This window comes from Vipera berus, assembly GCF_964194415.1.
Source record: "Vipera berus genome assembly, chromosome: 1".
In the NCBI taxonomy this organism is placed as follows: domain Eukaryota; kingdom Metazoa; phylum Chordata; class Lepidosauria; order Squamata; family Viperidae; genus Vipera; species Vipera berus.
Window position 1 is genome coordinate 85,768,175 of NC_138202.1, and position 16,541 is coordinate 85,784,715.

Here is a 16,541-nt window from a genome sequence, read left to right on the forward strand (position 1 = left end):
AGCCAGCAGGGCAGGCGGCAAGATGGCGGCTGTCGCCGAGCAGGACTTGACGACCCTCAGCCTGGAGCAGTTGCCCACTGACCCGCTCTTACTCATCCTAAGCTTTCTGGATTATAAGGACCTCATGAGGTGGGGCACCTGCCGGGAACGGGGAGCTAAGGCAAAGCCCGTGGCACGGCTGACCCGACCCTTACTTTCTTTCCCCTGCAGCGCCAGCCATTGGAAAAAGAAGGGAGGCGAAGGGCGGTGGTGGGGAAGAAGCGAGCTCGGTGGCTTCGTCTCTTCCCAACCCCCAATGGATGAGAATTGAAAGGCTTGGCTTATGGAGGGGAGGGTGTCTCGAGGGTCTCCGGGCAGGCTGGAAAATGGGGATTGGTGATGAAAGAAGGGGGATGTTTCCTTGAGGTCAAGCGAACTGGGGCAAATGGCTTTTCCGTGGGGCAGGAAGCTGGGCAGGGGCCTCGGATGTTTGGGGGAAGCATTTCTTTCCGATGTGATATGCGGGCTGTTCTGCCTTGCAGAGCTTAAGGCTTTCCTGGCCAGGGCATCAGAGAACCTCCCAAAGCCACCTCCCTTTGCTGATGGACAGGTTTCTTTCATCAAGCTTGCATGTATCAACAGGTGCTTGCATTATTCACTGCGTTAAAACGGGCCTGCCCTTGCGATACGGTATTTCAGGCTCTGCTGAGAAAAGAGAAACACAATTAGTAGACTTACTAGTGTGTGGGGAGACAGATCATTCCACTGTAGGAGGTAGTTGAAATTGCTGCGCTTGGAACGGGTTTAATGCCAGTGTCCTGATGTAATTTTCTGTTGATGATTTAAAATAAATCACCTTTTTTTTAATGAAAGCTTATCAGATCCTACAGTAGCCTGGAGAAAGAAGGAGCTAAGCACTTAACCTTTCAAATATTCTTTTCTTCTGTGAGATTGCTCCCCTCCTCCAAAATATTAAGGAAAGAACTTCTATTGAATTTGAATTTGAATTTATTAAATTTATATGCCGCCCTTCTCCCTAAGGACTCAGGGTGGCTCACAACAATAAAAGTTAAAAACATAAAATACAAAATTTAAAAAAGAATTAAACAATGAAGTAAATACATAACAATAGACCCAATAAAACCAAATTTAAAACTACAGTCAGTCCAGGCCCAATTGTTGAAACATCCATGTCTTCAGGTCACGGCGGAAGGACCGAAGGTCAGGGGCCGTCCACAGCTCCGGAGGCAGTTCATTCCAGACGGTCGGCGCGCCCACAGAGAAGGTCTCCCCCTGGGGGTCGCCAGCTGTCATTGCCTGGCTGACGGCACCCTGAGGAGGCTGACTCTGTGGGAGCGAACCGGGCGATGGGAGGTTGACAATGGCAGCAGGTGGTCTCACAAGTACCCCGGGCCTAAGCCATGTAGGGCTTTAAAAGTGATTACCAGCACCTAGAATCACACCCGGAGGACAACCGGAAGCCAGTGCAGCTTGCGCAGGAGTGGTGTAACATGGGAGTATCGAGAAACTCCCATAAGCACCCGCGCGGCCGCATTTTGCACCAGCTGAAGCCTCCGGGTGCACTTCAAGGGCAGCCCCATATAGAGAGCATTGCAGTAATCCAGGCAAGAAGTGACAAGGGCGTGGGTGACCGTGCATAGGGCATCTCGGTCCAAAAAGGGGCGCAACTGGCGCACCAGGCAAACCTGTGCGAAGGCCCCCCTGGTCACAGCAGTTAGATGATCCTCCAAGTTAAGCCGTGAATCCAGGAGAACACCCAAGTTGCGAGCCCTTTCAGAGGGGGGCAATACCTCCCCCCCATCAAAAGAGATGAAATGCCCCCCCAAAAAACAACAATTTAACTAGGCATTTTCTGCCACATTCCTATCACATTCTGCCCATATTAAGACAGCTAAAATAGTGAATAAAAAAGAAAATACAAATTGGTCATCTTTCAGTTAGTATCTAGTGGTTTATGTAGGGAAAGCAACATCAAGCAAAATTGAAAGTGGGGTCCCTCAGTGGTGAGCTTGGCCACTAAATAACTTAATAGTGAATTGTATAATGAAAATCTGATTAAAGTTATAGGATAAATGTTTTGACATTTCATTTCAGCAGATTTTGTTTTGATTAGTTGCTGTGAACTAATCTGGCAGCAATACCTGTTATAATTTAACTATACATTGCAGTCCTGTGTCCACACTTAGCTATAATACATAATCTTATTCTAAAACTGTAAGAGAAAGTAACATGTTTTGAAACACTTGTGAATGGAAGAACTATAAAATATGACTCTGGATGACCATCGAACTTTAGAAATACAAAACCATAACAAGGTAAAATAAGAACAAAATAAAAGACTATAAAAGTGGCAACTGAGGAAACCAGTCAATAAGAACACCATAGATTCTCCAATTGTCCCAACCCCACATGCCTGAAAATAGCGCTTAATGGTTTTCCAAAAAAAAAAAAAAACCCAGCAGAGTCACAGCCTAAGATCTGCAATGGTGGTTCATTATTTCTAACTATTAATGGCATCACTAAACAGATTGTTCCTTGAGGGTGCAGCATTCAATGTGCTGACAAAATTTTATATAAAATGTTGAGTTTGACATCTTTAGATTCCAAATTATAAACGAAAATTCACTAAGGGCAGTATGCATTGAAAAGGAAGTAATATATTCTATATATATTTTCTATATATTCTATATATCTATATTTTCTTCCTTTTTTAATGATTTTCATGTTTCCTTGTCATTAATTCCATCTTTCCAATCAATGCTGGCAATTTCTTTAAATATTGAATCCTGAAAGTTTCAGAAAAAGAAACTAATCAAACATATATCTAGAATTTCTGCTTCTAAATAATTTTACATGTGATCTTTTAAAAACTGAGTATTAAAGATCTGCATAAAAATGTTAATTTTAATTTCTAATCTGGGAGGTTTTCAGTTTCATTCTCTTCTGTGTAATAAAAACTACCTTACCATTAGTATTAAATTTAATCTGGTAACTCTGTGTTGCAGTTGCTGTTTTGTAAGTCGTAGATTAAATCAACTTTCAGTCCACGATCCATTATGGAAGAGGCATTGTAAGAAATACTGGCTTCTGTCTGAGTAAGTGTGAATAATGTTTGATTTTTCATAAAATAAAAATGGCTTATAATTTTCATCTAATCCAAGTTAATAATTATAATATGGAAAAGCAAGGCTTTGAAATTGCCTCTATGTATAACCATCTGAGTTATTTGCTATTATTATTTTAAACATGAGTGTTTATAAATATCTTTATACATTTATATACTTAGGTACTAAGTAGTCATTTGTAGATTGCATAGTTTTGGTTCTATTTGATATCTTAATATGTTAATTCCTTAAGCTCAGTATGAGTTATAAGAAGATAAATATGTATGTGGAGAGAATATGAGATTTTAAAATACTGAATTAAGAGTTGAGGTTTTGTTCATTTTCAGTTCAATTAACTTGAAATGCTTCTAAATATCAATTTGACATGATCAAATGTATTCTTCAGGAATAATTTTTAAAACATTAATTGGTTCTTCTGCAGGTGTACTAGAATAGCTTAAATTTGCTAGAGTAGACCAGGTGTTTCTGTGGTCAATAGATCTGGGCTGATCTTACTATCTTTGTAAACCAGGGTCTTCAAACTGCAGGCCCGTGGGCCAGACGCGTCACAACAAAACCGCGCCCACCCCATTGCCGGCAATGGGGAAAAAGTTCCAATGTGTCGTGGGTTTGCATTTCTGTTGTAAATTATCTTGCTTTAATTAATGGAGTATAGAAAGTTTTGAGTTCAACACATTTAGCAAGAAATAACTATTTCAGGCTCAGATTAATGAAATGTCAATTTTGAAATAGCTTTTCTAATCTACGGTGTCAATGTACATAATGTATAAATGTGATATTTGTATTACCATTTGCTGCTTTTAAAATATATGTATATGATTTTTTTAGTGCTGAGAAATCTCGAAGAACTAAGAGCTGGAAAGCAATTTTCATAGATCTATATGCTGATTTGGGAAGATATATTCAATATTATGCTGCAATTAAAAAAGCCTGGGATGATTTGGAAAAATATTTATTGCAACACTGTCCTCGGATGATTAGTTCTTTGAAAGGTATTGTTAATGTACTTGACATTTTGGAAAGCTATGATTTTTCTTTCCAAATTTTGAACTTAACTTTGCCATTTTATATATAAGAAACTCAATAACAATTATACTGAGTGTCATAATTATATAAATTACAACAGGAGCCAGGACTGCTAAAATTGCTGCTGTTAAGCTATGTGGTCATGTGACATTGTATTTATTACATCACATAGTGATAGAAATCCCAGTCATGATTGCCATCATAGCCCAAGAACCACCTGTAGTTATTTTGCAAGCAAAAAAAATTAATCACTTTTGGTTTATAGGAATGTGCAAAGCATCCCAAAGAGATGCTCTGCAGAGTTCAGGAACACAAATGAAGTGCTTCTCCTCAAATCATTAATGCGAGTCTTTCAGTGTGAAGGGAAGTTGCAGTGCTGCACGCACATGAACACAGAGATAGACTTAGAAACTTCCATTTGTACCTCCACAGCTGACAAAGTGCTTTACAAGGCCCCTTTTACATTCTGAAGATGAACCTAACGCTATTATTGGAGTTGCTGACTTCCATGGGACTTGCTGGCCCTTTAGTATTGGGTATTAAATTGTTGCTTGTTTATATTGTGTGAAGTCATGAATGAAAACTTGTAACTTCTTAATATGACAGACAGTGTTCAGGAAGATGATTTGGATGCAGTGGAGGCACAGATTGGTTGCCAGTTACCTGATGATTATCGATGTTCATTTCGAATCCATAATGGACAGAAGCTGGTTGTCCCAGGGTAAGAGATTAAGATTCACTGTAGTTGTTCTTTGGGATTAATTTTATGCACAATAATTAAAAAAAAATATGTTAATGTTCTTATAGGCATATTCTAAAACTTTTTTTTAATACAAAGGTTGATGGGAAGCATGGCACTCTCCAATCACTATCGCTCTGAAGATTTATTGGACATTGACACGGCAGCTGGGGGTTTTCAGCAGCGACTAGGACTGAAGCAATGCCTTCCTTTAACCTTTTGCATTCACACTGGATTGAGTCAATATATGGCTCTGGAAAGCGTGGAGGGTCGCAATAAGTATGAAATCTTCTACCAATGTCCAGTAAGAAAGATTTGTAAATAGATTTGTAGACAGCAATAATGCTGCTCACATGCTTCATGAAATTGATACATAACTATGGGCGTAATTTGACTGTTTGTGTAGAATATTTAAAGTCAGCTGCTTTTTCATCTGATTCCCCCCCCCCCTTTCCATCAGTGGCAAAAGGTCACATGAATGTTTAGAAGTTGTAACTACTGGAGAGGAAACAGGTTTGAGAGGGTAGCAAAGGCTCTAACGGCTCTCAGAAAAGTGAAAATTAATTAGGCTGTTCACAAAAATCTTTTGTATCAAGATCAACAGTCAGAGGTGCTACTAAATGAGAACTGAGTAGAAAATGAGAAATAAAGTATTGCATGGCAATTAGGAATAGACTGACAAATTGTAATGGTATAGCTATAGTTTTTATTTAGTATATTATTAAGAACATTTACACTTTTGGAAATATATATGAATAACTTGAAAAATTTGTAGATAATTCTCTGCTGATTTCATAAACATCGGCAAAGATTTATCTATAGTAATATATTGCTTGGCAGTACAATAAAAATCAAAGTAGCACCTCTTTATTATGCTAAGATATAATAATCAGTTTTGTCATTTTCTCATTGGATTATTCGTATATACCTGATAACACAGGATTTTGCTTAATGGTAGAAGAATATTCATTCATCATGTTCTTAACATTTTGAATTTATTCAAGATAAATTTCCAGTAACTTCTTTTTACATTGTGAAAATCACATCTGGTCTGCGTGCCAGTACATCCTGTTTTTGGTTCCCCCAAAAGGAGAAATCCCTGTTTCAAAATTTTTGAAACCAAAACTTTCATTTCCCCAATATGTTATAATAAAACTTTTCCATCTATAAAATACTAAGGTCTTAATTTTTTCTCCTTTGTAATTAATTGAATTTTACATCAGTATTTTAAATTAGAATAACGATATTTTAAAAGTTATGAATTTCAAGGGTTTAATTCATGTATTTTTTTATTCAAACTATTTCTTGATAATATAATAAAATTAAATTTTCCAATTTAGTTTGCTAAGTTATTACAAATGCTAGTAGCAAACAATATTTTCACAACACACTTTTTTTTAAAAGAGAGAGTACAGAACTAAAACTCTGTAAAAACTTGACAGAAAACTTATTGCTGTTTATGTAGTCTTGCCTTTTAAAAAAAAAATTTAGGATCCAAGTAACCTTTTTCATTTTATTTGAAGGATCAAATGGCCCGTAATCCATCTGCAATTGATATGTTTATCACAGGTAAATATATTTTGGAACTCTAATGGAGAAACATTTTCAAGAGGAATAATGGGAAGACACTAATTAGGATGATGAGCAACATGCTTATTCTCAACAGATGCTCAACATGTCTGATTTATTACTATGTGTCGTTACAGCAGCTTTCCTCCTAGTAAATAAAGTGAGTCAACTATTGGATCAGCTACAGATGAGATTATATTCTAGCATAACTGAAACTCATCTGATTGGAGAAAGTTGATTGGCAGCTATTTAAGCACGGTATCCGGAAATAAATTATATGGATCCACTGTTCTCAGCATATATTCCCTAGTCTAAAACTTTGTCCTGGTCATTACAAGTCTGAAAACTAATTTCCAATCCATCTTTCTGCCCCAGTGATGTCTTTTACTGTGAGATCCTAGTTCTATATGAAGAGTGAGCTCTTCCCTCTTTACTGTGTCATTCTGATGTTTACGTTCATAAATTATTAATATTGTATTGCTTAATCAGATACCTAGCTTATTTATAGTTGGCTTGTTGTTCATCAAATGAGACAATATATTTATTCCAAAGTAGATCTGAGCTTTGTAGAGTCTATTGAAGATCTAGTCTATTGATCCTTTTTTCCCCCTTGTAAACTTGTTTTTCGTTCTTCAACATTTAGGGAATTCCTATTTGGAGTGGTTCACTTCCTATGTTAACAATGTAATAACAGGTGGCTATCCAATCATCCGAGACCAGATTTTCAGGTATTATAGTTTTAGTTTACAGTAAAATACTGTTACAATACAGTATACAATATTATATTTTATTGTAATTCAGAAAAAATAACTGAAACTTGTATAAATGTAAATATTGATAGTATTTAGGTATAATATATATAAATGAGAAAGCAAAGTTTTTGTACTAGAGATTACAGAAACAAAGCTTCATAGTTTTCTAAAGTGTTAATATATGCAAAACTATTGAGAGAAATTTGTTTTACTACAGTATAGAAAATGATTCTAACGTTCTTTAAGTAATATATTTTTTAATGAAAACCCCATTTATCATTTATCCATAATAAAAAAAGGCAGGAAATTTTTCTGTTAAGAAAAACGTTTTCCTGTTGTATATGTAGTCCTCGACTTACCAACCACAATTGCGCCCAACATTTATGTTGCTCAGTGAGAAATGTGCTAATTAAGTTTTGCCCCATTTTATGACTTTTTGTCACATTTGTTAATTGAACCACTGCAGGTTTTTTTTATTGAAAAGTTTTACAATACATTTTTTTTAAAAGACAAAACCCCTCCCAACCCCCTCCCCTCTCCCCAACCCTCCCCAACACCTCCCTCCCTTCCCCCTCCCCCCTCCCCGACTTCCCAGAGCTCAATACAGGGTATAAAAATACAAGCAATCATAGTCTACCTTATGCAAACAACAATAAAATATTAAATCTATCGCACTTTAACTCTTATAAAATAACTACAAGCAATATAAATATCACATCAGTACTTATTCAAATGCTAGATGAAACTTTTTAGTCCCAATGCACTTTTTATATTAGTAACACGGTTCTTAAAGTGAATCTGGTTTCCCCATTGACTTTGCTTGTCAGAAGGTCGCAAAAGGGGATCTCACGTGACCCTGAGACACTGCAGCCATCATAAGTGTAAGTCAGTTGTCAAGCATCTGAATATAAATCACATGACCCATCAGGATGCTGCAATGGTCATAACTGAAAAGTGATCATAAGTCACTTTTTCCAGTGCCGTTGTAACTTTGAACGGACACTAAATGAACTGTTGACGACTACTTGTATTGTTTTGTGCTAAACAAAAGTCATGCTAAGGTTCTTACAGGCAGTCACTCTTGGTGGAAGCTCCTTTTCTCTGAAATAACTTGCCCTTACTTACCCTCCCATCCCAGCAAGAATAGGATGGGAATGGCTCTACTATCATCACTTCCTGGGTATTTGTTAAAACATGGCTTTCTAGAAGGAGAGTGAATTATCAGCATTAGAAATGGGAAAATGTAATGTTGGCAATTACTTGTTTTACCATTTTTGTTATAAGTCACTGCTGTTCCTCCTTAACTTGGGAGCCACACTGGTTATGCAGGGTTTTCAAAATTGTACAGACAAAGAAGCATGCTTTGTCGATCAGAAGGTTGGCAGCTTGGCGGGTCGAATCCCGAGTGCCGTTTAGCAGAGTGAGCGCCTGTTACTTGTCCCAGCTTCTGCCAACCTAGCAGTTCGAAAGCACGTAAAAATGCAAGTATAAAAATAGGGACCACTACGGTGGGAAGGTAACAGTGTTCTGTGCGCCTTTGGCGTCTAGTCATGCCGACCACATGACCACGGAGACATCCTTGGACAAGCGCTGGCTCTTCGGCTTTGAAACGGAGATGAGCACCGGCTCCTAGAGTTGGAAACGACTAGCACGCATATGCGGAGGAAACTTTACCTTTACCTTTTTAGAGTAGCTATCGTTTCAGCTCTCTGAATGGCAGATGTAGCTGCTGTTGGAAACGTGGATTTCCAGTTCTAATTTTAACTAATAACTTCATGATATTTATAAGTATTTGTAACAATGGAAAGTAGATGTGAGGAAATACCCATTACAACATTTAGATGTGGACACAGTAGAAATAGCAGATGCATTAATGCAGGTTTGAATAAAGTATAAAATCCACTATTTAAAATGAGTAGTGTTGGCTTTAATCTTTCAGTATTTATCCCTTTACACGTCGGATAAGGAAATTTTACTTTTTCATTTGCTAGATATGTTCATGAAAAAGATTGTGTAGCCAAAACAGGAGATATTACTGTTTCAGTTTCCACATCTTTCCTACCTGAACTCAGCTCTGTGCATCCACCTCATTACTTCTTCACTTACAGAATCAGGTAAAATTAGTACAGTCATGTTATTGGATGGATCAGTGTGTTACTACATGTTTAATTACTAAAAACATTTTTATATATTTAAAATGTTTTTAAGAATAATTGGAAAAATGTGCAAATGTTGATTTCTAAAAGAACCGCTTGAGGACCTAAAACTTAAGTTTTTGGATTGTTTTGCCATGTAGAATACAGAGGTTTTTCTGAAAACCATTCTGGTTCAGTATTTCTTTCCTGCAGTAATCACATGTTGTGTCCACAAGTGTCAGGTTGGTTTCCTTAGTGTACTTTTTCTTAAACTTTACTTGCATTTCCAATACAGTCAAAATATTGTATCTCCATAGGAAAATGCTTCTTATTGCCTCATATATTATATATATTATATATTATTGCCTTGGTGGCGCAGTGGGCTAATGCCTCCTTAAGTAACACCAGCTGCCTGCAATTAGTGCAGGTTCGCATCCCACCAGGCTCAAGGTTGACTCAGCCTTCCATCCTTCCGAGGTAGGTAAAATGAGGACCCAGATTGTTGGGGGCAATTAAGCTGACTTTGTAATAATGCCGCTTGGGGTGTGTGTGAAAGCCCTAATAAGCAGGCATATACATAGAATGAAGGCTACTGCTAAGCTTGTAAGCCGCCCTGAGTCTTCGGAGAAGGGCGGGATATAAATGGAATTAAAATAAAAAAAATAAAAAATATAATATGTGGTTATATAATACAGTTCTACATATAGCCATTTTATCACAGAATACTCATGATAGAATACATACCTTCCGGCTATTTTTTAAATATATTTTTCTTAGATGATGCTTTTTTTTAAAAAAAAGATGCTCAGCTGTTTTTATTGTATCACTGAGGAATATGTGATGCTTATACTGTGTATGAAAAGCAGAATGTCTGCTGTTTGCTTTCTCTTTTTAAAAAATTGTTATTTTTAAAATGCCTATGTTTCTCACATTACATTGCATTCATAAGCTTATATGTAGATAGCATACTTTCTGCTTCCTTTACAAAAATATTTTCACAAGAGTCAAAAATTAATATTTCTGGACAATGCTGCTATGCTGTGTAAATGACACATTTCTAAAAGAAGTGTATTGTCTAATTTATTAGAATTGAGATGTCCAAAGATGCGCTTCCAGAGAAGGCTTGTCAGTTAGATAGCCGGTATTGGAGAATAACAAATGCCAAAGGTGATGTGGAGGAGGTTCAGGGTCCTGGAGTAGTAGGTAAGGGATATTGTTTCAAAATGTTGACTAAATGAAGAAATGATTGGTTGATTTGCTCAAAATAATAAAGATGTTTGATTAAATCGGCTGTTTAGTTTAAAGAAAAAAACACACACAAGCTGCTGTGGTATCTCAGTCTAGAATTTATTTCCCAAGACCTGTACGTCCATGTTCAGATTAAATTTAAATTTCTGTATTCTGATTGTCATATATCAGCCAGGAGATCCGTAAGAAATGCATGACATTTGTTTCAAGCCACTATTTGTTATAAGCTATTGAATCACATTTTTAAATAATTATTTACTCCTAACATATAATTTGGCCTTAATTTATGTATCCTTGATTCTAAAGTTCTCTAATCGTTTTATTTCTGCAGGAGAATTTCCAATAATTAGTCCTGGTCGAGTCTACGAGTATACTAGTTGTACTACGTTTGCTACTACATCAGGATACATGGAAGGATATTATACATTCCATTGTCTATACTACAAAGATAGATTTTTTAACGTTACCATTCCTAGATTTCACATGGTTTGCCCAACATTCAAAGTATCCATAGCACGTATGGTAAGTTGAGGCAACTTGGCTTAGGCAATAATTTTTATATCTAGTCCCTAAATACTAGTCGACTTGTATTTTTAAAACAGTATTCTTTTTGCATAAAAATGACCAAACAAGGCAACATCTTATATGAACAGATTTCTTGCTGCTTTCATCAAACTTACCTCCAGCTTCCCTGTTCCATCATAGAATGGTCATAGTTGGGTTCAATTCATAGCTTTCCGAATCAATTAGTCATATTCTAGTCTAAATTGGATTGTTGTGATTCAGGGTCAGCCTGTGGGTTCGGCAGTTGGGTCAGATGATTCAGAGGAGGAGGAGGGGGGTGTTGGAGACCTTGCTGAGGATAGTATTGAGGCTCCGCAGAGCCCTCAGCCAGGCCCCTCCCATCTGGTCACGACGCAGACCCAGCTGTGTGAGCCTGACAGCGTGGATGAAGATGACCCACAGCTGGCCCTGTTCAAGGACGCCCGACGCAGGAGGCAGTCAATCAGGAGTAAACAGAGGAAGGCAATGGGGCACCTCGGAAGGAGGCAGAGAGAAGCCACGCCCTGAACTGTTTAAAAGGGGAATGTGTGGGAGGGCTGGTTTGCTGAAGGCAACCGTTTGAATAGCTCCTGTTTCATGGTTCGTGTTTGCTCTGTTTGCTCTGTTTTATGTTAATAAATTTGGCAGGCTTAGTTCCAGCCTCTTGCCGTTTTGTAAAAGGGGTTGTCCCTGCCTTTTCTGCAGGGCCGGTAGTAGGCTGGTACAGAACATGGATGTTCACCAATCTAATTTGCTTTCTGATAGTAAATATGTGCTAAACAGGCAGAATGATCTATTAACAATTATTGCAAAAATCCATCAGGGCTGTGCAATTTTATTTAAAAGTATTTATAATCCAGCAAGATGAATTTTAGATAAAGGAGTAATATATAATTTCAATGATACTTACATTAGTAGCTGAAAATGAAATGTTTTTTGACAATTGTTTTGGACTGCATTTCTAGTGACGGAAATTTATATTGTATTAATTTAGATAGTCTTAATAATGGTGGAAATAAAAAAGAAGCAGATTTTGTCCTGATGTGCTTTGTTAAAAAACTGATTTAAGATTATTCTCTGCAAATTATTAAGGTAGAGTTCATAAAACATTTAAAAGCATTCCAACAAACAATAAAAGATCCTAGACACTATTTTAATAAAAAATTATGTGGGTGAATATTTTACTCATTGGACCTTCTATAAACATTGAATTAGCTGATTAAGAAACAGAATATTAAATTTTGATTCAGATTCATATACTATTTTGTCAAGAATTCATTTTTGCTTTCTGTTTACCTGCATGGCCTACTTAACAGAATGTTCAGTCCCAATTATCTAAGAACTTTATCGAATTGACAAATTAACAGTAGTGATTTTTCAGTATATTCAACAGTTTTGTAAATTACAGTTTGTTCGGGGTATCTATTAAAATGTTCTGTTTAGATTATTATTTGATAAATAGAATATTGCATTAGTGAGAATTTAGACAAATATTTAGCCTGCCCTTTGGGAAAACAAGATAAAAGTATATGGATGTCACAAAAAGCAAAAATGAGATATTAATATATTAAGGAGCCTTGGTGGAGCAGTGGGCTAATGCCTCCTTAAGTAACACCAGCTGCCTGCAATTAGTGCAGGTTCGAGTCCCACCAGGCTCAAGGTTGACTCAGCCTTCCATCTTTCCGAGGTAGGTAAAATGAGGACCCAGATTGTTGGGGACAATTAAGCTGACTTTGTAATAATGCCGCTTGGGGGGGAGGGGTGAAAGCCCTAATAAGCAGGCATATACATAGAATGAAGGCTACTGCTAAGCTTGTAAGCCGCCCTGAGTCTTCGGAGAAGGGCGGGATATAAATGGAATTAAAATAAAATAAATAAATAAATAAAACTTCTTTATTTTTCCATTATTGTGTTTTATTGAGATGGTAATGTAAACATTAGAGAGCCAGTTCGGTGTAATGGTTGAAGGCACCAGGTTAGAAGCTGGGAGACTGTAAGTTCTAATTTCGCCTTAGGCACCAAGCCAGCTGGGGAATCTTGAGCCAGTTACTCGCTCTCAGCCCTAAGAAAGAAGCAATAGCAAGCAACCTCTGAAATATCTTGCCAAGAAAACTGAAGGAACTAGTTACAGGTAGTTGCCAGGAGTCAACACTGACTGGAAGGCACCAAAACTAATAATAATTGTTATTATCAATCCTAGGGTGGTGGTTTAAACTGAAGAAACTGACATTTTAAATTATGTTGCCTTTCCTGTGTTTAGGAAACCAATCACAATGATTGTACCATGGATGAGGAGGAAGACTCAACAGATACTGACGAATATGAAGATAGACATAGAATTTTAGGCATTCCGATTCCTTCCGGGCGTTGTCCACGTCAGACCTGATCAGACTTTCGAAACGATGTTTGGGGTTCTGCGGATAGATGAGTATATGTGCATATGTGTATGTATACACACACATATGCATATATAAATATACAAACATGTGTATGTCTCTATGTATATATTAAATACTTGACTGTGGAGTAACTGATATGAATGCTGATACTGCTTCTGGCTTGTACCTGATCAGGTATACAAACAAGATTTTCCTTTATTTTTCATTTGTTTTGAAGATGAGGTAAAGATGGAAATGCAGTAGCATGGGAACCTTTATTATTTTGAAAAACTTTACCTTTGGGAGTACTTTAAAACTGTATATATAAAAGTTATTTAAATGTTGAATGGTGCTTGGTTTTCTTTTATATATATATATAAAACTAATGGCAAATAAAATAGTAGTAATAGGCATGTCCTTTTTGCAACAGTTTTGTTTTGTTATCTCTGACGTAAGTGAATGAAATATTTAAAGTGTTTATGATCTTTAGGTTGAATTGGGTATCGTTGTATTGTTAAATACAACAGGAAACTAAATTAATTAAAAAAAAACTTGTCAGGTTTTTAATCCTGCATTCTTTGTCTGATAATATAATAAATCTTCCACAGCCCTTCACTTCGGTTGAGCTGCACTAGATTATGAAATGCAAATTGCCTATTGCATTTTCTCACTTACTATGTAATACAAATATATAAATAGCATCCACCCTTAATACACCATTTATCTAGTGATAAATGATTAGAACTTTGATTTAAAGATAAAACGTTTGTGTTTTCTGAATGATATATGGATTTTTATAATTTCTAAAAACAAACCATTTGAAAAATAGTCATAGCTAAGAATCTGCATCATGAGCTATTGTAAAGATTTTGGAAAAGTGAAATAGTTGAAACAAATATTTATATTTACCTGGACCTTAGTCCCATTGATTTCAGTAAAGCTTTTGCACAAACATATAATAGGACTGAATGTTAAACCCTTAATACTGGGAAATCTGTACAGATCCCAGTTTCAGAGTTGCTGTAGATGAAAGTAGCAAATTGCCATACCATGGAATTACAAGAATTACTGTATGAACACTGCCTATTTTTAATTGGTAATAGGAAAAAATTGGCTTCCCTAATAAATTGGAAAAGAAATATAGCATAAAAGGATAAGGGTTAAAAGAATAATGAAATAATAATGTATGAGATAAAAATCATACAGTAATTACAGTAATTTCTTCATATTTTTGTATCAGCTGAGTTAATCATTCTTTTATTTACTGAGGTGAAAATTAAATGTCAAGACAACGAATCTAAAAGTTTAATGTAAAATGTGTTGGGGAAATTGGAGGAAAAAATTGTTTGTACCCTAAGCTTCTGATACATTTTTTTTCAGGAGGGTTGAAACAAACATTTAAATAGCCAAAGACTTAATGTTTTTGTACAGTAGTAACTATGTAAAATGAATGGGACTATGTCATGCATGGTTATAGAGCCAAGATTTGGGTTTTTTCCCCTTAAAATTACATATAACGTGCAATTTTATACTTTATGGTTTTTAAAAACTCTGTTAAGCCTGTTTTAAAACTTGTACTACAATTTTTTTGCACTGAAAAATGAAATCAGAGAATACAAAAAAAATTGGTTTATATGTACAGGGTTTGGGGTTATTACAGCAGGATATTTTCTATGATGCTGTCCCATAACTTCTAGTCTAATGCTTCATTTGTGTACAAGACACTTTTAGTCTTACTGGGCTTGTACTATTATTGCTAGTATACGTAAAAATATTAAGACTATGAGTTAGGAATACTTAAAAGTCATGCCTTACAAGGTGCCATTGTATTGCACCCAACTCAATATTCTCTTCTGATGCAAAGTAGCATTATTAAATATACTACATTTTATTTGATGATGTGCTTCTTACATTGGAGCTTTATGCTTGACATTACTTGATTAATTTATTACATGAGGTTTTTTTTCACTGTCCATTTCTAGGCAGCTTGAGGAGTTACAAAAAATGAGAATATCTGTATAATGAAAACAGGAACAAACTATTTAAAAGGCAGCCTGCCTATGACTAGGCCCCAAATCCTCAACAGAACACTAGATCTTAAATGATCTGTGAAAAATGAGATTTGGACATTCCCTATTTCAGGGTATACATGGTATCCTACAGCACGGGGACAACTGCAGAAAAGGCCTGTGGTATTCCTTAAATCTCCCGTGGGATGGAAAGTTTCCTGCAGGAATGTACAGGTAGAGAAATCTCGATGAGATTTCCAAGCCACGCAGGGTTATATAAGGGCAACAGCCAGAACTTTGAACTGGACCTACAAATAAATTTGCAACTGTTGCTATGATTATAGGATACAAATTACAGCAATACAGCAAAGCACTTCTGAAAAACCTTAACAAGAAAAATGCAGGGACTTGTCCAGGCAGTCTCCAGGAGTCAATACTGACTGGAAGGCACACACTTAACACACAATGTGATACTTCATTTATATATGGATGTCAAGCTTGCCCCATTGGACTAAACAACTGCCCCAAGCAAAAGGTATGACTCGAGGGTATGATGTGACAACACAGTGTTGCCTTACATTGTTATATAGCCTTCCCAGGCTCTCCAATTAGCTTCATCCCGTTAGATGTATAATGCAGTTAACTGCCAGGCATGAGACTGGGGGAGTGCCATATTATCCTTCACCTCAGAAAACATAAAATCCTTGACGTTTCCTGATATATGGTAATGGATTCACTGTGCAAGAGTGTCAGTCACAGGTGTCGAAACTCACCGCATCGTGTGACGTGTTGCAACGTATCACGACTTTTTTTTTTGCATTGCTGGATCTGGGGTGGGCGCAGCCTCCGCATGATGCAACCAGCCTGCAGGCCACCAGTTTGGCACGCCTGGTGTAAATGGACCTCCTTGGGACTCCCTGAACAAAGATTAAGGGTGGCACGATATTGACATTATGCGTGGCTAGATCTTCGAAGCCCCTGCAGTTGGTCCTATCTCAGTAGTCTTGGCTGTTTCCA

At 36.7% G+C, this 16,541-nt stretch overlaps 1 protein-coding gene across 1 annotated transcript; it reads left to right on the forward strand.

The window, feature by feature from the left end:
* The first annotated feature begins 1 nt into the window (after position 1).
* On the forward strand, positions 2 to 13,928 carry FBXO3 (F-box protein 3). Its single transcript, XM_081341869.1, has 11 exons — positions 2 to 129; positions 3,006 to 3,095; positions 3,954 to 4,117; positions 4,758 to 4,872; positions 4,990 to 5,194; positions 6,414 to 6,459; positions 7,103 to 7,187; positions 9,203 to 9,325; positions 10,434 to 10,549; positions 10,926 to 11,116; positions 13,398 to 13,928. The coding sequence occupies exons 1-11, from the start codon at positions 23 to 25 to the stop codon at positions 13,521 to 13,523; spliced, it is 1,368 nt and encodes a 455-aa protein (XP_081197995.1). The 5' UTR covers positions 2 to 22; the 3' UTR covers positions 13,524 to 13,928.
* The last annotated feature ends 2,613 nt before the right edge of the window (positions 13,929 to 16,541 follow it).

Bases quoted from the DNA above. Each gene is read 5' to 3' on its own strand.
- FBXO3 (XM_081341869.1), top strand. From the start codon at position 23: ATGGCGGCTGTCGCCGAGCAGGACTTGACGACCCTCAGCCTGGAGCAG. The intron at 3,096-3,953 runs GTAAGTGTGAAT...TGATTTTTTTAG, and splicing joins AAATACTGGCTTCTGTCTGA to TGCTGAGAAATCTCGAAGAA. The intron at 6,460-7,102 runs GTAAATATATTT...TTCAACATTTAG, and splicing joins AATTGATATGTTTATCACAG to GGAATTCCTATTTGGAGTGG.